A 22,277-nucleotide genomic window follows, 5' to 3' on the forward strand; every position below is an offset into this window, starting at 1 on the left:
TTCCTGTCCCCCTTTTTACCTGCGAGGGTGCGGCAATGACCTTTCAACTCGCATGAAATGCTCTCCTAGGCAAGTTTCCTATCTTCTCCGGCCTACTTAGCGGTGGCAGCGACACCAAAAGTGAACTGGTGGAGGCTACAGGCAAAACATTTTCGCTAATGGAAAGGAAGCCTTCCTGGCGGAAGCCGTTAGTATTTCAAAGGTCGACTCTCGACATCCCAGCCCCTAATCTGCCGTCTCTCCAAGTCTTCCCACTGCATTCCCCATGATCCACCGGTTGGGCCCGACTTTTCGCTACGTGTGAACATGTTTACATCGATCCATTCGGTTTCTTCCGACCAGGCGATGAAGCCATGTCCCCAATCACCATGGCTGCCGAGGCCGGCACCGATGGATGTCTGGCCAAGGTATGGCAACTGGCCCAGGAGATTATAGTCCCAACCTTCCGCGGAAGGGCCAAAGAGGCGCGCACCCATCACGCCATACCAGCTGAAAATCTCGAGGAGTCCGCGCCGCTCGACCTTGAAATCGGCCTGATACCGCACGGGCATCCACTTGATACTGAAAAAGTGTTCTGGGCTGCTCGAGACGAGGGGGTCCTCAACTATACATTCTTTCGGGTCGGAAAACGGCAGCGGTCCGTCTCCTGGAGTTGATGAATTGGTCCGCAAGTAGGTGCGGAAAACTAAAAGTGATGAAGAATTCTTCTGTCGACGAGAGATTTCGAGGATATCAAGGCCCCGCAGGCTTGTGGTTGTCGGTACGAGGGCTGTCAAGATCGGATATGTAAGGGTGTGATCATGGGACACTGGGAGAGATCCGGATCCAAGCGACACGATTGACTCCTTGGTTTTCTTGTTGCCGTACACATTTATATGAGCTGCATCAGTACTGACAGCGATGACAACAATTTGATCGTGGCCCAAGCCCAATGCGTCGCCAACCAGGACTGATGCAGATTCTGTTAGAGATTCCCCTTTAGGCTCAAAGAATGATTGCTGCAACCGAGGCTGGTTGAAGGCGTCGAAGATGACTTGTACGAGGTCGAGGGTGGAATTGGCACTCTTTGTTGTACGGCGCGCAAGGAGAATGCTATCGGTATCCGAACCAGCTTCTCGGAACCTCTTGACGAAGCCATAGGCCTCTCCTTCTGCGAGGGCATCAATATGGAAGCAAATATTACGGTTTTCGGAGGACGTGGCTAGCAGGCCAATCTCAACGCCCTTGCCTTTAACCTGCGTGAGAGCCAAAAGATCCATGCCGTCGTATTCGCTCTCAGGCTGAGAGAGGAAGAATCCTTTGGAGAAGCGCGTCATGTTCAAGCTGCGCCGGTCTAGAAGATTCCCTAAAATCTTGACCGGCTCCGTGGACATGCGCTCCTTGACTGCCCATGTCTTGTTGAAGTCCAGGAACACTGGGCCGCCGTCCGAAGGCACACCCTCCCATCTCGATCCATAAATGGTCATTTTCGAGACAATGTCGCACGTTCCGTCTGACGCCTCAACCCAGGAGAATCCAACGATAGACGACGGCTGATCCCCGCGCATCCAGTGCAAGACATGGCCTTGAGGATTGGGGCTCACATCTTGATCCATCAGACGGTTGCGTAATGTCCAGGTATCATAAGTCTTGTTCAAAATTTCCACTTTGACCGGGCCCCAGAAGTTGATGCATGTCCCCTTTCCTGGTTGGCTTGCGTTTAGATCCTGGATCTGGATAAGGCCGCCGGACAGTAGGCCCTTGATTTCCAATTGCAGAGGAAGCTGATCTCTTGTTTTAAAGTTGGCGTTCTTGATAGCCTCGCATTCTTCGGTCGCTTTCGGAATGACGCTTACGCTCCGTAGGGAGCCACTTACTCTCTGGCCGAAATTGGAGTGATCGTTGATATCCTTCCGGATTGTCCAGCCCTCTTTAACGTCCGGTCCATTCACATTTGGAGACAGCCACAGAGGGGCAGGGTTGTGCATGTCGTAACCACCATAATCCTTAAGCCAGGACGAGTCGGCAATTGCCGTCATCGGCTTCGGTAAAAATTTCATTGCAGCGAACCAGGTCTTGTTTGCCGACCAATCTTCATCGATGACGACGCGATTGGACTCAAAACCCTCTGCGAAGCCAACTGCGTAGACCTCTCGAGCTGAAACTTTTAAGCATTCCATACTACGTATTGTTAGAGTGTGAGGATACAAAGGTCGTCCTGCTAGATAAAGTATAATCGGGACGTACCATCTTGCACGATTGACAATGGCCTGAGGCTCAAAAAATTGCTTGTCACCTGAATAGAATCCGTCTATAAGCGTAGTTCACCAGACTTAGCAGAATCCTGCTTACCGTATTCGATCCACTGGTCTCCATTGGCGTTACACACCATGATACCAGTAGCGCTATCATCATCGTGCATCTGGGATTTGTCAGAATGTTTCATATCGCCCTGATGCTAAGAAGTCGGTAAGGCTCTTTTTATGGTTTGCTTACGTATCGGTTTTGCATATCCCAGATTGGTGTTCCGGCAAGGCCTGCAGCGGCAGTCTGCATCCAGCTGGTCGAGTGCATTTGTCTTCTCGGCGACCTTACGTGCCCAGAACTGAAAAGGTCAGTGAGATAATGCGCTGCGAATGCCTCATAGATGTACGCTAGGCGTAACTTGATAATCCTCTTTTCAATCGAGGGCTCGTTGCGTGCCTCACGCGCAATTTGTAGTGCACGAGTGTGACCAACGCAATAGGCCGTAACCGCATCATCGCCCTGTCTCCGGTTTAGAAAACTGGTCATCTGACAGTGTTCATGGGAGGGAGAGCCTAAGGCACCTTACAAAATGATCGATGTTGGTATAAGCAATCCACAAGTATGCTGCGAGAAGCGGGGCCTGAAGCCAGTCCTTCGTTGCTTCAGAAAATTCTCTGTCTGTGGGGATGTGACAATGAAATTGGTGCGAGCCCGTATGGCTTTGGATAGTTTAGAGTATGTTCTCAAAACGATGTTGGAGCCTTTTTCTTTTTTTTTTAAAAAAAAAAGGGGGGGGGGGGGGGGGGAGGGGGAGACTGACTAAGTCTGTGCCACCGAATCGCCGGCTACGCGGGCTTGGTCGACGGCTTCATGCTCCTGGTCCAAGAGATCTTGGACCTTCTTTAGGTACCCATCCTGATCGCGGAGGAGACTCTCTACGGCGCAGTCGAATCGTTGGCCTGCCGTTTTTGACGATTTCTTGTTCCTCAAACTCGTACCAAAGTCATCTGAATCGCAAATCGGAAAATATACACCTCTACCTTCCCTGCAAGTGTAAAAGTCACCGGCTAGAGCAATGATTTGACCAAAGCTAAGCCCGACCTTCCCTCCTTTAGCCTTAACGGTAACAAGTATCTCGTCGTGAGGAAGCTTTTGGCCCCGGACATCGAAGAGGTCTACATTCGCAGCCGTCGCGCGGTGCTCGGATGCTAGGTGTTATATTTAGCCAAAAAGCAACTTTAAACACAGATGTACAAGCCGTCGCTCATTAAATCATACCTTCAAGGTAATCGAGGTGATCCTCCAGTGCCCTAGGAACACTAGAGTTGACTATATAACTTCCTGAAAACTCCTCAAGATCAGGTGGCACGAGATACGTGCTGTTGCTCAAGGTCTCCCCTGAAACTTTAGTTGAGGTGGTGTTGGTGAAGGACATTCTAAAATTTCTAAGTAGACGAATAATAGTGTTGCAAATACTATAGTACACATTACAAAATGCCGGAGCAATTCATTAGTTTTAAATAACCAAATGAAAATGACATGCTCCACACTTCAGGCAACACCCACGACTTCTTTGGTATTGTTAAAGTCACAAACTACTCATTCCCAATTCAGAAGCACAAGGAACTTAAACTGATTGAACACCCCTTGAGAATTCATCTGTTTCGCGTATCCTAACCAATTGGTTGACCTGTTGCTCTGTCGCCCAAGACAGTGGCTAGTTAAGTCAGGTTAGTTCCGGGGGAAGCATATAAAAGTTTCCACGACATTCAGCCACGTGCGGGCCACAGACGAAAACGGGCTAGATCGCTGTATAGACATTAGCGCGACTAGATCTCACACGATTTTAGTTTGGAGCGGCTGAGGATGTTGTGTCTCAGAAATTAAGCAGATGAAGGAAACGCATGGCCTGAGAACTAAGAGAAACCCACAAGACACGCAAAATCCACGACGAACCTATTTTATCTCTCGCAGGAAGCAGTACGTAAAAACTTCTGTATCCAGCGAGATGTTCAAGCATGTGAGTGACTGACTAACTTTTAGGCTAGTAAAATAGCCAGGCTGCAAAAGGCATTGCCAAGTAATCACTGAAACACGAGAGTGGTTAGCGCAATATCACCAAAAAGACACAATATTATCTTGATCCAAAGTAGCGCAGAAATGGTTGCATATTTGAGCAAAAGGCAATGGTTTTGTTGGTATCACAGGATACCCGTATACGGGTGGTAAATCGAACGAAGAGCAAAACTGGTACTGTATTGGTTGTAGATGTGTGTGTGTAGAAGGAAGAAAAAGAGAGGCAACCAGCGGAAGCAGCAGTTGTGAAGATATCACCGTTGGCAGCCTGGAGGTAGAATCTCCAAGCCCGACTGCTGCCGCTAGAAAGTCTAGATACAATAGATCGGTGGATATATATACCCCTGACAGGTGGATACAACGCGAAGCCGGCCCCGGCGACGTCGGCTCGCGGCAGATCCAGCTGTAATATTAATACAAAAAAGGGTTAGAAAACTTGGTTTGATGTAGTGTTTACGGATCCTGAAGAGCGAGCGGGTGGTCCGGCGCGTTGAGGTTCGAAGGCAGAGAGTCGAGCCAGGTCGTAACGTGACGATGGGGGGGAGCTGCCGTCGTTTGAGGAAGCGTTCATCGCTTAGGGGCGGGGGAGAACGACGCGATCGTGTTTGCAAGCGATGCGACTTGACGGTGAGAATCGGCGTATGAATGGAGTCGCAGGAAATGACTACCAAGATGCTACTGTCACGTCTCATCGATCAACACCTGAACCATAGCATGGTGGAATACCAGCAACAAAACTGAGCCGGGCACAGCACTTCTCTTCATTCAATATCGAGCCCTTCTCCATTTCTGTAAACAACACATTTCAAACGAAAGTAATCAAACCCGCGACAAAACCACACACTATCACTCCATATCGTCATCGTCATCATCATCCATGCCATACTCATCCTCATCGTCTCCATTGTCAACAACAACGCTTCTCAAATACCTTTCGGCAGCCTCACGGGCAAGCTGGGCAGCCATGGTTCTCTGGGCCGGCGTAAAGAATTCAGTAGCAAGGCGCAGTTTTCTCGAAACGCCCTGGGACGCGCCATTCCCGGCAGCTCGGATTGCTTGGGCGGCGGATTGGTATCGGCGGCGATGCCGTTGTTGCTGGTGCTGGTGCTGGTGCTGCTCCTGCTCCTGCTCCTGCTCCTGCTCTTGCTGCTGGTGCTGGTGCTGCTGTTGTTGCTGCTCTTGCTCTTGCTGTTGCTGCTGCTGTTGTTGTTGCTGCTGTTGTTGCTGCTGCTGCTGTTGTTGTTGTTGCTGCTGTTGATGCTGCTGTGATGGCGAGGGCAGTATCTGCGGAGGTGATGATGGCAGCGACGATGAATATCTACCAAAGGAGATGCCGTCGTCGTCGTCGCCTTCTAGATGAAAGGGAAAGGGGAAGTCTGGGCTGCGTAGAGAGGGGGAGGGGGACCCGCCGGGGCCGTTGTTGCTAATATCGCCGATGTCATTGAGGGAGGGTCGTTCATTGGGATCGGGGTCAGGACCCCGGGCCCGCTCGACATCGGCCTCGTCTTCGCGGCGCCTGTAATTCTCCTGGTGGGCAGCGAAGCGTGCCTGCTAGGCAGCCCGCTCCTCCGCGACCCGGGCCTTGGCCTCCTTGAGCTGGTGGTTGGCATCGCGCACGGACTTCGCGGTGATGACATTGGAGGCGACGACCTCGGTGTACAGAAGGCCGTGCGGGGGGAGCCACGTGCTGGAGAGGGAGCCGTCGGGGTGTATATCGTTCCTGGTCTCGTTGTCCAGCGCCAGCCAAGCCTTGGTAAAAGTAGCCATCCTGCCGACGACGGTCGGGTTGTCGTAGTTGTTCCCCTTGTACCGGTCCGGGACCCATTGGCCGCCCGGCCAATGTTCGCGTAGGTAGTCCAAGTTGGCCGAGTGCTTCATCATGGCCTTGGTATCCATGTGGCCCCGGGCCTGCATCTCGTCCACCAGCATCTGGCCTTGGTCGTTTACATTCTGGACGAACTGGCGGGCGCGTCGGATATTCCCGGGGTTGGTCAGGGCGGGCTCGACATGGTTCTCCATAAAGACGGCCGTGCCCTCTCGTGTCGGCTGCTGTACAAAGCCATGGTTGGCGATGTACTTGGTTTGGAAGTACTGCATTGGAGTTCCATGTGTTAGATTCATTGCGTCACTCGACAGAGTTATCAAAGAAGCGATGCAAAAACGTACGGAAGGGTCCATGATGCTTGAAGAGCCGGGCGTCGGGAGCCTGAAAGGAAAACAAACAACAGACGGCGGACGAAAGAGGAAGGTTGAAAATCGGAAATTGAAAAATCGGAAATCGTTCACCGAAGGACGAAAACCGAAAAACGAAAAACGGGAAGGTAAAAACGAATGGTGGAAGATTGACGTTTAATCTTGTAATCGACTTAACAGCGGAGAGAGAAAAAGAACCACACTAGTCGCGCAAACAGAAGACGGAGGAGAGGAAGGAGAGGGAAGAGCAGAGTGGAAACGGCAAATCGCGATTCATCTAGGTGCGGGCTGCGTGTGGTTGGAAGTGCGTCATGCACTGCGTGTATATTCATAACACCGGGCTTGTCTATGGAGTTCTTATTTTTTGACCGTTGTTTTCATTGCGGATTCCGGTTAGAATCAGTGACACGACAATAGATTAATCATCATTAACTATGCAACGATACCTGCTGGGTATTTTATCAAGCAGAACAAGGCGGTCCCAGGCACTGAACGGTGTTCTTGCCCCGGGACCGCGTTATCAACATGTCCCGTTCCTTAGCCTTTTACCGCTCCAACGAGGGCAGCACTGACGCTACGAGACAAGTAGTTTGCTATGTGTCGCAACGCGGCATGAGGCTGCTGCTCACTATTCTGGCCCGGCAGACCGCCCGCCCAGGCGGCCGGCCGGCCCACGCGAAGTCGGCGGTCGCCCCACGCGAAGCTGGCGTATATGAGCCAACTTCGCGCAGCCCACCGAGTTTAGATAAATCAAGCCACTTTTCAACCCTGAATTTCTTACGCTGGGAAATCCTGCTCCGTGGCACTATACGCTGACTGCGTCGTGATATCCAAATCCTCCTAGACATGAGTGGGAATACAAGCGACCGATTGGCCCGTGTCGTGTGTCGCCTCAAGGGCGCTGGGTAGGGCATGCTTGTTTTGCTGAACGGCAAAGACTACAAGGCAAGGCGGGGTGGGACGACCGCAATCCACATCAGCGTCCATGTCGATGACTGCCCTAGTTGGCACCGTGTAGTTGGTTGACAGGCAAGGCCAATGCCTCATGGTCCCCGTGAGATTAAGCTGCGCGTCCCACCTCTGTCGCTTCGTCTGACGACGGCCCTTAGATCACTCGTGTAGGCGTCTAGATGCTGAGTAGTGGCGGCGACGGTGGTGGTTGAACTGTTGGATTGCTTGGCCAGAATACGGGCAGGCGGTCAGCCGTAGCAGCGGAACCCGGAGATTACACCTCCAGGCTGCCAACAGCAGTATCTTCAGTAATGCTGCTGCTACTACTGCCAACCTCCCTGCTTCCTCCCCTACACACCAACTCATAGCCTCTGAACACACCACCTCGACATTCAGCGAGCTATCACCCGTACGTGTATCCTGTGATACCAACATGAACATCACCGGAATGAAATTGCAGTGTGGTGCCGGCTCTAACCAAGTCCTCGATGAGCTGCGTAGCTGTTGTACTATATCTCCAAGTCCCGGATCAGCTGGCAGCGTAGTGCAGCGTCTCAAGCCACATATGGTAGGGTCAGTTCATCCCGGCGGGACCAAGGGTTTGCCATCTTGTTCAAGTGGATGATGCGGCCGTTGACAGGATAAGATGGACGGCGGCATGTAATGGGCCACATCAGCCTTATCAGGAAGCTTCCAACCGTGGTATCGACAGCCGAGCACTTTGAAACAGCTGAGATGGGCGCCGCCGGCGTGGCTCAGGCAGCGTACGTTGCCGATGCGGCCCGACGTAAGGATATCGAGAGTCAAGTGAGTTGCAAGGCAGAGAACCGTTCATTAGTCGGCTCTTGCGGTGTGCTTTTCATCCTGGAGGACTGCGCAAGGGAGCGGCAAATGAGTGTCGACGGCGGTTTGAAGGCGCGGCGCGACCATTAACACGCGCGTGGGCCCGCAAGGCCGATGGCCGAGAGGTGGGAAGGGAAGAGATTGACAATTTCGGGAGAGCATGATCCATTGCCGGTTGTCTGCAAGTATACCGCTCTAGGGAGATATCAGTCGTGACTTGATTAACATCTGCGGGCGTGTGGCTGGAGGAGGAGGAGGAGGAGGAAGATACTTGTATAATGTACATAAAAGGCCTACCTTAGTTGGGGTTTCTATTGGACAGAAGTTTTTCCGCCCAGTTTTTTAGGTGAGAAAAGCTGGGCGGAACGGATTAATAGCGCCCCACTAAGGTTCTCGGTACCTTCTGGCCTAGCCTGGCTTGGCTTGGGCTCACCTCAATCCAGACCGCACACGGCTCGGCCCGATGCGAGGTGGGCATCAATAGGTAATAGAACCAAAGGGGATAGGTCAAGGACATAGATGTGTTGCGAACCGTGCCTGGAGAGGAACGCGGTATATACTAGATGTTGGACATAAAAAGGGATCCAGGTGGATCAGTCGCTGCTTCTCCCTTCGGCAGCATTTATACCACAATTAAACTTCATTTTTGATCGGCAACATTGGCAGTACCCGAAAGCATGGAAAAGGTTCACGAGTGTTGCGAAGGTGTAATGCGACTATAGCAGACGATGATGGTTTGAAAGGGACGCCCGAGACAGTCTGTCCGAGACTAGATTAAGTAGCTCGCCAGCATCGGATGTCATATATTCATCCATGAAAGCGGCCTCTCAGCAACCTTGGAATGTAGAATTTTTCGACTATTTATGAATCACGGAAGGATAGGGATGTGAAGGCCGCCGCCTGGTGGGATCCTAAGACTTGACTGAATCTCGGTAAAGCCAGCAGAATGTTCATGACCGTGGTAGGATTGCGTGTCGCGCAAAATTCTGGGTTGATGACTTCAGCAAACAAGTGTTGACGTATGGGGAACTTTTGGCGCCTCCCTTTGCTCACGATCCGTGGGAGTCACGCCAAGTTCTGAGAACTGACGTAAAGGAGCCTCGCTCGTGCATGGGTGGCGCTTGGTGTATGGCTCTTGCGTCGACGAGAGCGACAATGCTGCATGCAAGGTATTATCTCGTTGCTGTCTATCTGTCATCACCTTGACGTGCTTGAATCAAACGGTTGCGATTCTCGATGTTGTTGACGACCTCAAAAACTCGAGTGATGTGGTTGGCAGCCTAACAAATTGAGTCGATGTTCATCTTGGTGTCCCAATCCTCCTTATAGCGCGTAGCCTCGATGGAGAGGAGAGCCTCGGTTACAGTCGAAGTTGCCTTGTCGGTGTACCTTGGTTGAAATTATGGGGTCCATCGCGGGCCGACCTAGATTGGGGATCCCAGGTTTCCATGTTTGTGCAATGCTTGTGTGGGCATCAGTTGATAGTGGAGGCGGTAGAAAGGGAAGAAACATTTGCACGGTACGAAAGGTGCGTGTCGAGGTAGGACGGCGTGGGGAGCTCTGGCCGCTGTGGCGGGATTGTGTTGGTGATGTTGTGTTGATTTAGTTGTTTCCGCCGTTGAAACTGACTGGTGTGCGGGGAACCGCTGCAATTCACGAATATCGTTACCAGAACTAGCCAATTATCTGGATGCATACAAACAAACGGAGTGACCCTGGCGACTGAGACGTCACTGCTTGACTGTGTCGCTCAGCTGGGTGGTGGAGCGCGGGAATGGGAGGATTGATTGATTAGATAAAGCTCGACTGGTGATGACTCAATACCTCTGAGCATGAAGCCGTCTGCTCTGGGCTGTTCCGCTAATGTGCGACCGATGTCTGATGTATGGCGGAAGCGTGCCTGCGCGGCATGGCATTTAATTGCTGTTGTTGTAAGCCGCCCACTTCACCCTAACCACGCACCACTCTTGTGTCATCTACGCCATCCATTGCTCGCGCACAACGAAAGCTAAAGTCAAGGCAAATAAACGCATCTCCCTAGTAGCTATGGGCTTGAGTGCAGCTGCGTCGGACGGGAACCTGGTTGGCGCATCGGCATACTGGGAAATCGACGACGGGCCATCCGAGTCTTTCCGTTGTGATGTTGAGACGACGGGGGCGGCGGACAGCCAGGCAGGATTCGGTGTCAATGGGTTATTTGGTCTTGCAAAAACAAGTATGCTTGCTCAATGCGCCGGCGGACCGACCGGCTGATGATGACACGAGCGTGATTTGATTTTCCGACTGGGACCTTGAACTGGAATTGAACCTGCACGCCGTGTGAGGCGGTGGTGAAAAGAGAAAAACTGCCGTGTGCGCAGTCTGGGTACCCAAAATGCCATCCGGAGGGGGGGCGCGCGCACACACTTGTATCGATTTAAGCTTAAAATCGACACAAGTGTAATCGATACAAGTTCGCTTAAGGTGGTGGCTGACACCGAACTGTTGTGGAGACGCGTCCTTTTGTTGGTTGCTGGAGGTGCAGCTCTCACACACTGTAAGTGATTGCACGCCGAACTGACGGCGTGTTCAGAGTGTCAATGTGAAGCCCAAGGCCTTAGCCAGTCTAGTCTGGCACCCATCAACAGCTGCCGTCTCGCAAGCAGCCCGGGATCGAACCCAGCCCAGCCCTTGACCAGAGCCAGAAGACCAATGCGATGCAGTGCTCGATCAATTGCAAGACAATTGGGTAGCGCGCTGAATGACCCAGTGGACCAAAAGATCCGCTAGTTCGAGCACTGCATACTCGGACTGCACTTATTTCATATTGACTTGAGGACTGGCCCGTTGTACGGTCGCCGCCTGCCTGTGGCAGACGCTGTACCGCCGCACCGTAATCCTCTCACCGTGGCGCTGGGCCGTTGGCAGTGTAGCACTTGTGTCGATTTCTAAGCCTCTAGATCAACACAAGTGCTGGAACAGATAATCAACACACGTGCTGGAACGGACGATCAACACAAGTGCTAGAACACATAATCAACACAAGTGCTGGGACAGACAATCAACACAAGTGCTGGTACGGACACGGTACGTACTCTACCTTAGTCCGTAACCACCACGCGAGTCTGTATTTTATCCAGTCCAAACTTCCTTCCGTACACCACTTGAACTCGTCGTCCAAGGTCTCAACCAGGCCAGCTTCACGCCGACTGTCCCAAAGTGCTTGCCCAAGCTTAAGAAGGCGTGCTACAGCTGGTCAACACCACCACATCATTGCGTCTTCCTGCTCGATGCCAAAGACAAGTGCCTCTGCTTCTTCATCGTATTTGTCAGGTATTCGGAAGACTGCAGCAGCTGGACTGAGGCGATTCAAACAATTCGCAAATACGCAGCAAGCCGCCGGGAGGGCAGGCGCGGCGGAAAAGGGATCATGCCCTGCAAGTGAATCATCACAAATGGCATTGAGGTGTCACTCGCTGACGCAAAGAGACGCCGTCCTTCCTTGCCACCAGATGCAGGAACAGAAGCAGAAGCCGGAGCGGAAGCGAAAGCAGCAGCCACGAGAACCCCAGAGATAGGATCAAGGTTAGCACTAGAAGCCCCGTCGACGCAGGCAGCTACATGGTGCAACAGGGAGGTTGATTGCCCGGCAATCGACACAACACGAAGGAGCACCGTAGGGATATCCGATTTACCTTTTCGGACCTGGCAATAACGCCTACCCCGTTGCGGTATCCAATTATCTGCAGATATACTTTGCGTAGTGACGGGGGCACGTCTGACTTGTGAGTCAACTGGCGTGTCTGGTGCAGGCAGACCGCGCCTGGTTTCTGCTTCTTCCTAGGCGAGCGAGAGCCGCTGCGCGAGCTGCCTGCCGCCGTAACATCGTGCACCCACTTCTGGGCACCCCAAATTAACAGACGTTGCCACACAACACATCAACTTCAATTATCTATATCCGACTCAATTGTGCCAGACACCCGGGCACGCCAAGCTAAACCAGCTAACCCCCCCGTCACGTAAATAACACGAGTCCTTATATCGTCGACTACAGTCAAGCTGCCACGGTTTGAGCCACTTTCGTGACTTTGTCAGGTTTGAATAAAGTCAACAAAGAGATATCAAGGTCGGATGCTCACATTCACACCAGAAATTTCAGTTCCCTCTGGATTACAGGAGTTCTAAGCACACTTCAGCTTTCTATTAAAGAAAAACGATGGAGGGCCGTTTAGAAAATGCCGAGATGAATCGGGTGTTGCGATTGGCATGCATTGCTTTGACCGGACCACTTGGTGATTGCCTATCTGCTATTTTGCTAGAATATATAAATAAATTCTTACTAGCTGTATCTAATTCTTATATAATTCAAGTACTAAAGGTATAGTATACTTAAACCTCTCTCACCTTACTTCCCAGGCTATATATTAGCATCGCAACATTTACATACCATATCCCACGGACAATTCTGGAAAAAGTTTTATTGCCGACAGAGCTAGAAACCACTAGATACAGGATACAATCAATCAATTCACGTTGGGTTGAAAAAAAATTATCAGCTGGTTGCAGTACTTGCGGCGATTGATGGATAAATGCATTGCTCTGAAAAACAGATGATGACTCTCATCAAGACGGCTCAGGCGACCCAGGTCAGCTTCGAGAGATTGGCCGATACTCCTGCAGCTTCCATCAGCAAGCCCAGTGTCTAAGTGTACATGAATTTATGCGAAGACATTATCCGCCAACTTTTCTTCAGGCAAACATGTTTGCTTTTGCTTCCAGCACATGACGTGCATAACTGGGCTAACTGGTCGGGCCATCCTGTGGGGCTGCGATCGGGCCGGGAAGAAATCAAGCACAAAGTTGAAGGTGTAAGCAGATACTTATTGGATTGAGGGGGTTAGGTCTTGGCGTCTGCTCAGCCTGATCCATTTTCTTCGCGTTGAGCGGAAACGATCTGCAGTTGTCCCCGTGATCCTTCGTAGCCCCAGTCCACCCGGCCAATCACGGTCTTGGATTCAAGAACTGAATAGAGTCTGATACAGTAGTAGGGCGCCGTTTCGGCAATTATTCCCTTAACTGGACCCCCCGCATGTCATGGAGATCTATCTAGTCTGTGCGTGACGAAAGCCAACTGGACTATGACACCGGATCATGAGACAGAAGAGGAGATACATGCTGAAGAGTGCCTCAAGTCTGCTGGAATGATGGCTTAGCCAGGCTGTGTTGATCTAACTAGCATGTGACTGTGGTCACATACGTACTTGGTACACCTGTAGACTTCAAATCAGATACACAAAAGGGCACAAGTTTGACACTCGATAGCTAGCCCGCGATCCATTTAAGGGCCTCAAGTAAGGGCCACGCCATATTCCGTAGAATTGAAAGCACGAGCTCTTATGGAAACAAATATAGGTACGCAAATAACATCATGATGCTTTGGTGAATGCCCTCCTCACTGAGAATGTTGAACGCTGACGAACCCCTCAGAACGTCCATCCAAAGTGATCCACCATCCCCAACCACTCCTCCCCAAGAAACATCTCAAACCCAGCCCCATCCATGTCAAACTCATTATCACCTTGCCGTCCGGGCCCTTCTTTTTCCTCCCAACTGGAAGACTCTAGCATGCTAGCCAACTTGCCAAATACCGCTGCCCTCCCATCCCTCTTTGCCCCAGGACACTTTGACGCATCTTTGAGGTTTTGACGTATCTGCTGATACCAGCCTGCAAGCTTCTCCACGCGCTGCTCGTCATATGCTTGTGTCGTGAGCCGGGATGAGAGTTTGCGCAGCGAGAGGGCCGCATGCATCATCTGGTACAGCTCCGCTAAAGTGAAGCCCGGATACGCGCTTGGTTGGAAGGTGAGCAAGGCGTTGAAGTAGGATTCGAGAGCCTGATATGTGGTGTATATATGCTGCGGTTCGGGAGAGGAGACTGTGAGGGCGAATTCTGAGATGGCGAAAGAGGCGTAGGTAAGGTGGCATGATGCTCCTGTTCTTGTGTATCAGTCGTCGAAATCGGTGCTTTCTTTAGGAACTAAAAAGGAGTTTTACTGGGATTTTCTGCTAGATTAGGGGTCTCTCCGGTGAGTTTATTCAGCTCAGTTTGCAGGACCGTAGCGACGAAGCCTGCAGGGGTCTCCGGGGATGACAATTGTAAGTTGGGAGGAGAATAGAACGCCTTCTCTAGGACTTTGCGAGTCTTGACCATCAATGCCAGAGTGAGATCTCCGGGTACACCGGTGGTTGACAGGTCCTCAAGACAGGTGCTCATATAAGGCGTCCAGTGGAGCTTATCTGTTCGACGCACGTAAGATGACACGCTGACCCTCATAATGTCAGCCAAGCTATTCACCGTCGTAGAAAGCGGCAAGAAGTGAACTTACATTGAGCTGAGATAGTAACACGCAATCACAGCCCTCTGCTCCTCCAGGGTACGGGTCGCAGATACCCACGGCCGATGAATAGTCAACCGTAGCATTGCCACGGGGATAACCTGGGGCGGCTGGTTCAATCCCAGATCGAAGGCGATTGTGTTTGCGAGCTGGATAAAGAGGGTTAGGAACGGGCGTTGGTAGACTTGGAAGTTGCCCCTTGATTGTGGGTCAATCGTTAGCAGTGTCCGAGATAATGACTTGTAAAGAACGGGCTGAATGTGGCAAGCGAGTACCATGCTATGCATATAAGAAGGCCTTGTAGGAGTTCTAGGTTTCTTTCGAGGTTGAGCACCATGCGCTGCGCTACTATGCTTCGGATCTTGTCGTTGAGTGTGGCTTGCGGGAGTGTGTGGCTCTGTGAAACTGAAAGGAGGCAGAGCCAGAGGAAGGGCTTTTCAAGGCGCATGGAACGTGTGGATGGGCCATATGGGAGAGATAGAAAGGGCAAGTGACAGTGATGAGTTTGAGTAAAGTGTGAAATAATGTCGTCTTCGTTGACTGATGAGGAGAGTTCGTTGACACATGAGAGTAGATCATTGTCAGCCAGCGGTGATAGTGTCACGGGTAGCGAGACATTGTCTGAGCCTAGAACTGACGGTGCAGATGTTGTATGGGTGTTATTTGTGATCAGAGAGACCAAGCCATCAATCTTTGCTTCCAATTGACTGGACTGAGACGGCCCGTCGCTCAAAGGGCTCTTTCGTTTCCGCTTGTTGTTTGATGCGACGCATTCCTTTCCCAGACGTTGACACCTAACAAAAGTAAGTGACCAAGTCCGATTGAAACATGGTTTCAAGTAACCTTTCACAGGGCAATCCTGGAGAAGTTGCGATGCAGCGGGATTTGGTCCTCGAGCATTCAGAGCAAGCTGTCCCGTAATGGGCATGTCGTTTACGGGAATGCATGTGCCACCGTGCGGGCCCTTTCTCCCGGTCCGATGCTAGTAAATGTTTCGTAAGTCTTTCAATGCAAGGATGTATTAGCCGGAGATGGAGATGGTGACGGGTCATGAGTGAAAGTTATGAGTTGACGTTGGTGGTGGTGTGGGACACGCAGCCGGATAGACCGGCATTGAACGCCTGAACGCCGACCGGAGACGGCATTCAATTCTCCGAACGCCGCCTCGGCCCAGGTTCACGTGGTGAAGTCGTTTCAGACCGCAAACGTATATCTCTGCGTCAATTTCCCACTCGTTCATCTTGTCCTTTCCCATCATCCAAAGTGGCTGGTTAGACATCCAGGAATTATACCACAGAATCGACGCCGCAAATGCAGCACATCAGCCATGCCCTCCTGGCCACAACTCTCTTTCTCGACAGCAGTCGTCGTTGCCAGCATCCTCACGGCCCTCTGCTCCAGAGCTCCAAATGAGGCAACAAATAAATGGGGGAAAGATCGTCTCGGCATCTGGGCGACACCCAAAGCATCATTTGTGCGGCGCGTTGCTACCGTCGCTATGGGTGTATGCCACGCCATCGTAGCGTCCTCGTCTTCTGAGACCAACTACATCTGTCGCAATCCGGACAATATCAATCGTCTGCTCTTTACCTGGAATAAGCTCTCTACTACGTGCTTATTTCTCATCGTCGGTGTCGGCGCACCCCTTCGCCTTTTTGCATTTGCCCAGCTCGGGGGGAATTTTACGTTTCAGCTCGCTAAGCCAAGCGGGCTTACCACGACGGGAGCGTATCGATATATCCAGCACCCGGGTTACACGGGACAAGTCATTGTTTTGTTGGCGAACTTGGCTTACTTGTTCCGCTGGGATGGAGTTGCCGGGTGTTGGATTTCACAAAACTTGTGGGCTCGACTGGATGGATGGGGTTTGATTTGTTACGGTGTTATGGCCTTGATTATGATGAGAAAGGTCTCGGTACGGGTACAGGACGAGGAGGAAATGTTGAAGAAGACCTTTGGGGAGAAATGGGTTCAGTGGCATTCTGGGACCAAAAGATTTGTTCCGGGGATTATGTAATCTTTGTGTCGCACACTTTTTGTTACCTTTTAGCGGAAACTTAATGCTTACTTTAGTTGGCTGGATCTCCTGGCTCTCTTTAGGGGCGGGACTTCTGGTTCAAAGGAGGAAGCTGGGATTTTAACTTGTTCAGTTGCTATATACTTCAGGCTCTACATTGAATCTTAAAGTTGGCTTGATTAACGGTTCTAACTCAGTAGATCCCCTAATTAGCACGCTACTAGTTGGGTTAGAGCTAGGAAATCTAGACTTTCTCGTCGGCTCGCCTGCCAGCGAGATACAACAGGATGGCCGCAGCACAAGGACGCAGAAGGCACTGATACGCAAGACTTATGAGACCAATGCAACCATCATCAGCACAACACGGAAGCAGAGGCCACAATTTCCAATGACGGTGGCAGGTGGGCTTTGGTTGAGAGGAAACGATCCATGAAAGAAATGGTTCCCAGGTCAAAGCCGACATTCTTGATTCGGTTGCTCTAACTCGACCCGACCTTATACCGCTCGCCGGTTTGCAACCCGACATATCACCATGGCTGCGGCCGAGTGCATGATGCATATGCAGCTTGGAGAATGAGGCAGGAAAAGACTGCATGCATTAAACAAGAAACCTCCCCCAGGATGGAAATCGCTCTCATCATTTTGTCTTTCAGCTGTAGCTTTAATAACCACTGTAGAGCCTAAATATTGATATATTCTCCTCATCGCCTGCTGTAATCTGTTCTTCCCTATTCCTTCCTGCTTCGCTTTCTCACGCTCAGCTTCATGATCCCTAAGCCTAGGTTCCTGTGGTAGTTATATCATACAAAAATTAACTGTAACCATGCCTTTCAAACAGACAGTTTCGCCGTCTTAGTTGTCGCTTCAAGGCGAGGGTATAACTCTGACAGACTTGACGACAGCATTCAATCTCCCAGGATCATCATAACCTGGTACAGGCAGCCAGACTACAAGGCAAACGCCAGCCAACAGCCCCTTGCCAGTTTTCCAGGTAACTATGCAATTCGCCTCCTCCAGACTAAAGTTAGCTAAGTGCTTATGTGTGAATTTCTAGCCGCAGCCAAGCGGAAAAGACTTCCTCATAGTAGGAGGATCACCTGTAGTGCCACTAGGATTATTGCCAGTTGCAGGTCAATGCGACGCCGTCAAATCCCAAGTCCAAAATATCGTCACCCAGCACCAAGCGAGAGTTCAGCAGCACCTTTTTGATTTCTTCATGTTCCCCAACCCACAAGCCCACCATTTGAAAGCTGTGGTTGCCGGGGCAACACCTCTTGGCGCCCCCTGCCCTGTGGACAGCGGACACATCGTCGGCCTGGAGCGGAGGGCGTGGCTGGTGAGTATGTACGCGCTCGAGTTAAGCAGGCGAAAAGCTGCATTGGAGGCGCATCGCGCCGAAATGATCAAGGGTCTGCGGGAGATCAGCATCGCGGCGGAAGAGGCGACCAGGGCGGTCGAGGCACCAAGCGGCGGTTTCTACGTGGACATTGCGGGCGGCGCGAGCAAGGCCCTCCACGAGACGGTGGCCGACGTGAACGACTATATCAATACCTCGCTGCATGATGAAATGGTGAGGGAGGAGTACCACCAGCGGTTGACTGGCTCGGTCGAGGCGCAGACGAAGGAGATGAGCAGACTTTTCCAGATATTGACCGACAGCCGGTTACCTAGAAGGACTGTTTTTTGTTGAGGACCATGACCGCTGCCTACCGCCATGACGGAAGGGCATAAGAAGCATTTTCGAACGTTAGAGGTATCCGAGGGGGGAATTCGGCACCAAAGTATGAAACCGACAAGAACGACAAGACCGAAATAAAGAGGATTAAAGAAAAAAAGGTATAAGAGTGTGAAGATGGCCGTATTTACTGCGTGGACCTGGTCTCTTGCGACCTATCTTTCGTAGCTTAATACACTACAACATTCAGAAGTCTGATATCCCGAGAGCCATGCGTTCAGAAGTCAGCATGCTGACATAAAGAGCCTCACATAAGCAGCTGGCAGCTGCTAGAGTCGCTTCGCCCCGGGAGTTTCGCCAAAGGCCTGCCTTCGCTGCCAATTCTTCAGCGTCCAACGTGTCTTGTACCCCATACAGCCGGAACACCAGCCTGGTGGATGAATATATAGCACAGACAAGACGGCCTTCGCGGAGCTGTATTGGAGCATATGGTATCAGCGCCTCGCTGGTAGGGGAAGGGCTGTTTTGTGATTCTGCTTAGTAACAGTCGGGCCCCGTCCTGAGAAGTCTTGGCTATGAGGCTGTCACTGGGTTGCGGGAGACGTAAGGCGGCTTGGATCCAAGAAGGTGTTGCTGGTTAGCGGAGTTGCATGGTGCGTGAGGGGGAGGAGTCCGCTGCTGTTGGCCCTGATGCCTAGCAACCAAGAAGCGCTGCTTTTATTTGCTGTTGCTGTCTGCTGTTGTATTCTGATTCAGCGTGGTGTGGTGTGGTCGAATCGGGCCCATCTGCGCCGGAGCGCGTCAGAGCCGACTTGGCTTTTTTCTTGTCCATGATTGGTGTCGGCTGCCCGAGGAGCGTGCAGCGCGAGCCTCGGGCTATCGGAACTAAGAATGAAGCCGGTGGTGGATAGAGGGTGTTTGTGTGTCGATTTTGGCGAGGAGCAGAAGATGAACGGGCGAGCTGATAAGAGCGCAAAGTTGGCCTCGTCCTTCAGTCCCAAGATTGGGAGACAGCAAGTACGGCGTTAAAAGCGAACTGGAATCCTTTCGGGACGTATGTAAGGGTATTCAGTGGTGGTGGATGGCTGTACATGATACAGAGACTGGCTGTTGTCTCGTGCAGAGGCCGCGGAACAATTGACATGATTATCTCCTTAATCGGTGCTGTGGCGCGAAGTTAATACGGGCTATCTCTCTCTCGGCATGATGATGACCGAAGCAGAATGCGAAAGGCGTTGGTGGGATGGTTGGTAGTTGAGTCTTGGGAGCCAGGGGCTTTGATTGTACAATGACTGTGATTTGTTGCCTGAACCGGGCAGCCTTTGCATTGTGGGTGCTGCTGTAGCAAGATAGATGCAAGACAGATGCACCTTACGCCAAACTGAGATCTTGGTTGCTGGAAACGTGCATTGTTAAGACATCCATGACAGGGGCAAGGCAGAGCTGGGCTGGGGCCGGGTTGTATTAAGACCGAAATGGTCTTGTAGGTTTTGCTTTTTTCCGTAATTCCCGTTACTGTGGGCGGTTGCATGTGTTGGCTGAGCACAAAACCATTAAATCAACCCATGCCAGCATTTCTACTGCAGCTGGTATGCTTGGCGGCGATGTCGCCACGGCATCCATCACTCAATAAGGTAGGAAACGCGACTGCAGACCCATACTCCCACACCAATCTCGGCGCTAACACCTCCGTGGGTACTCCAACAGCAGGTAGGGTAGACCTACCAAACACACCAGGCTTCAATTGAAAGCAATTCTTTTGTACTGGAATATCTCCAGAGGGGTGCACCGGCTGAGATCCCCAAAAGAGTCATTTCCGATCGGATCTCGTCGCTGTTGGCAAGTTTGTTCGAAATTCTCAAGCAAGGCCTCCTCCTCGTCATCAACCCCTCGGCCACAGCAAACGGAGTGCTGCCCACCCCAACCAGGTCTAGTGGAATTCATTTGCGCCCTCACAATTGTTAGTGAAAATAGTAATTGGCGAATATGCAGAACGGCTCCTGATTACCCGCTGGGCATGCCACAAGCTCACCGCTGTTACTAAGACTTACCAAGATTTCACACACTATTTAACAGATGGAAGACTAAGCCCCCTTTAAAACTTTATCTACATTACCCCATCTTCAAGAAAGTGCTGCTACTAACCTAGGATATAGAAACTAACAGTAGTAATATATAGGGTGTTTCAACTCGTCAAGTTTAGTCTAGAGCAGTATAAGGTAAGAGTGCTTGTTAGGTATAGAGAACCAAACGTAGTATATTATTTTGGTAACTAGTGACTTTAAGGTTTTGTTTCTATTTCTATCTCTAGAGGTATTAGCCGTATTAGCACTACTTTAGTAATATAGCATTAGAGTGTTTTTAGAGTTTAAAAGAGTTAAAATATAGTCTTAATAATAGTTACATTAAATTGAGTTTAATACTATAATAGTAGGTATAAAAAGGGATTTTAGATGAAAATAGGAAATAGAAAAGCTGCCGTTTATATATAGCAGTATATAGTTAGTATAGATAAAGCTACTATAAGTAGATATTAGTTAGTAAAGGCAGGTAATTAATTATACTATTTAAAAGTAAATTAAATTAAATTAATAGTAATAAATCTCTCTATATTAGTTTAATTTAGTTTAGTTATAACTCTACTATACTATATCTATTTACTATTACTATATACCTTTCTAGTAAAGATAGTAGAAAGTTTAATAGACTTTAGCTCTATTATAGCTATCTTTATTAAGTATATAAATATACCTGATAGTAATACCTAATAAGCAACTTAAGCTATATATTAGAAGCTTTAAACGCTAGAGAGCCTGTCGGCTGGGTCTTATTCGCCGACAATTAGGACCTAATTGCGCGGGGTTTTAGCGGGGGGCGCTCGGACCAGGCGGTGATTTTTGGGACAGGATTGTCTGGGACAGGGCTGCGGCGGTGATTGGTTGGTTCTTACCTTACCCTAAAAAAAAAGTAACCCTAGGGTTCCAACCCCTAGGGTTTCTCCCCCCAACAACCCCGAAAACAAAAAGAGGGGGAGGGTTACTCTAGGGTTTAGGGTTAGACACCACTACTACTACTACCACCACCAACCGACCGACCGACCGACCGACCGACCGACCGACTAACAAACAGACGGACCAGAAGTAATAAACTAACTAACTACAACTAATAGATAAACATCTAATTAACTAAGTTGCTATATAAATAAAACAAACGAAAGGATAAAAGAAAGAAAAGCAACTAACCAACTAACTAGACTATATAGTGAAGCAAACACTACTAAGGAAGGCCTTTACTCCCTACCGGCTGCCTCTAGACTAATAACTAAGTAAACAACGTCCGCTATAGCCGGCTGCTACCAACACTACTACACTAGGGCCGGCTGTACTTGCTACCACTACAAGCTAGTATACAACCGGCTGTAGAGGGACCTACTAGTATAGTAGACCAACCGCTACCAACTTAAGGAGCAGGCAATATAAACAGCAGAAGAAAAGTAGGAAAGCCTAATCTAACGTTACGTAATACAGCTAAGCGAAACTATAGCCCCTTCCTATTTATTCTTATTTACACTACTATACTATATATATAGAATACATCTATACGGAAGTATATAGAATCGTTATTTATTATTCCTACTTAATCCTTTATCCCTTTAATAAGGATATAAGTAGGGCTAATTACGTTTTCCTTTCTTTTTCCTTTTTTTCTATAAGGTAGGAATAGCTGTAGGTACTAACGTAGCCTATAGCAACAAGTGGCACCTAAAGGGTTACGTAGGGTTACTTAGGGTTAGGGTTAGGGTTAGGGTTAGGGTTAGGGTTAGGGTTAGGGTTAGGGTTAGGGTTAGGGTTAGGGTTAGGGTTAGGGTTAGGGTTAGGGTTAGGGTTAGGGTTAGGGTTAGGGTTAGGGTTAGGGTTAGGGT

General features: G+C 50.2%; 4 protein-coding genes across 4 annotated transcripts; 1 reads left to right on the forward strand and 3 right to left on the reverse strand.

Moving 5' to 3' along the window:
- Positions 1-188: 188 nt before the first annotated feature.
- EsH8_XIV_000044 (uncharacterized protein) lies at positions 189-3,661 on the reverse strand (the record flags this gene model as incomplete). Its single annotated transcript, XM_083273905.1, has 6 exons — positions 189-2,160; positions 2,227-2,275; positions 2,332-2,401; positions 2,476-2,584; positions 3,047-3,434; positions 3,505-3,661. The coding sequence occupies 6 exons, from the start codon at positions 3,659-3,661 to the stop codon at positions 189-191; spliced, it is 2,745 nt and encodes a 914-aa protein (XP_083120570.1).
- Positions 3,662-5,148: 1,487 nt separating this feature from the next.
- Positions 5,149-6,480, reverse strand: EsH8_XIV_000045 (uncharacterized protein; the record flags this gene model as incomplete). The annotated part of the gene is made up of 3 exons (XM_083273906.1): positions 5,149-5,850; positions 5,920-6,393; positions 6,469-6,480. 3 exons carry the CDS (start codon positions 6,478-6,480, stop codon positions 5,149-5,151), a joined length of 1,188 nt encoding a protein of 395 aa, XP_083120571.1.
- Positions 6,481-13,751: 7,271 nt separating this feature from the next.
- EsH8_XIV_000046 (uncharacterized protein) lies at positions 13,752-15,111 on the reverse strand (the record flags this gene model as incomplete). The annotated part of the gene is made up of 4 exons (XM_083273907.1): positions 13,752-14,260; positions 14,323-14,591; positions 14,655-14,861; positions 14,939-15,111. 4 exons carry the CDS (start codon positions 15,109-15,111, stop codon positions 13,752-13,754), a joined length of 1,158 nt encoding a protein of 385 aa, XP_083120572.1.
- Positions 15,112-18,079: 2,968 nt separating this feature from the next.
- Positions 18,080-18,370, forward strand: EsH8_XIV_000047 (uncharacterized protein; the record flags this gene model as incomplete). The annotated part of the gene is made up of 1 exon (XM_083273908.1): positions 18,080-18,370. One exon carries the CDS (start codon positions 18,080-18,082, stop codon positions 18,368-18,370), a length of 291 nt encoding a protein of 96 aa, XP_083120573.1.
- Positions 18,371-22,277: the final 3,907 nt, after the last annotated feature.

This window comes from Colletotrichum jinshuiense, chromosome 14 (assembly GCF_051148585.1).
Source record: "Colletotrichum jinshuiense chromosome 14, complete sequence".
NCBI lineage: Eukaryota > Fungi > Ascomycota > Sordariomycetes > Glomerellales > Glomerellaceae > Colletotrichum > Colletotrichum jinshuiense.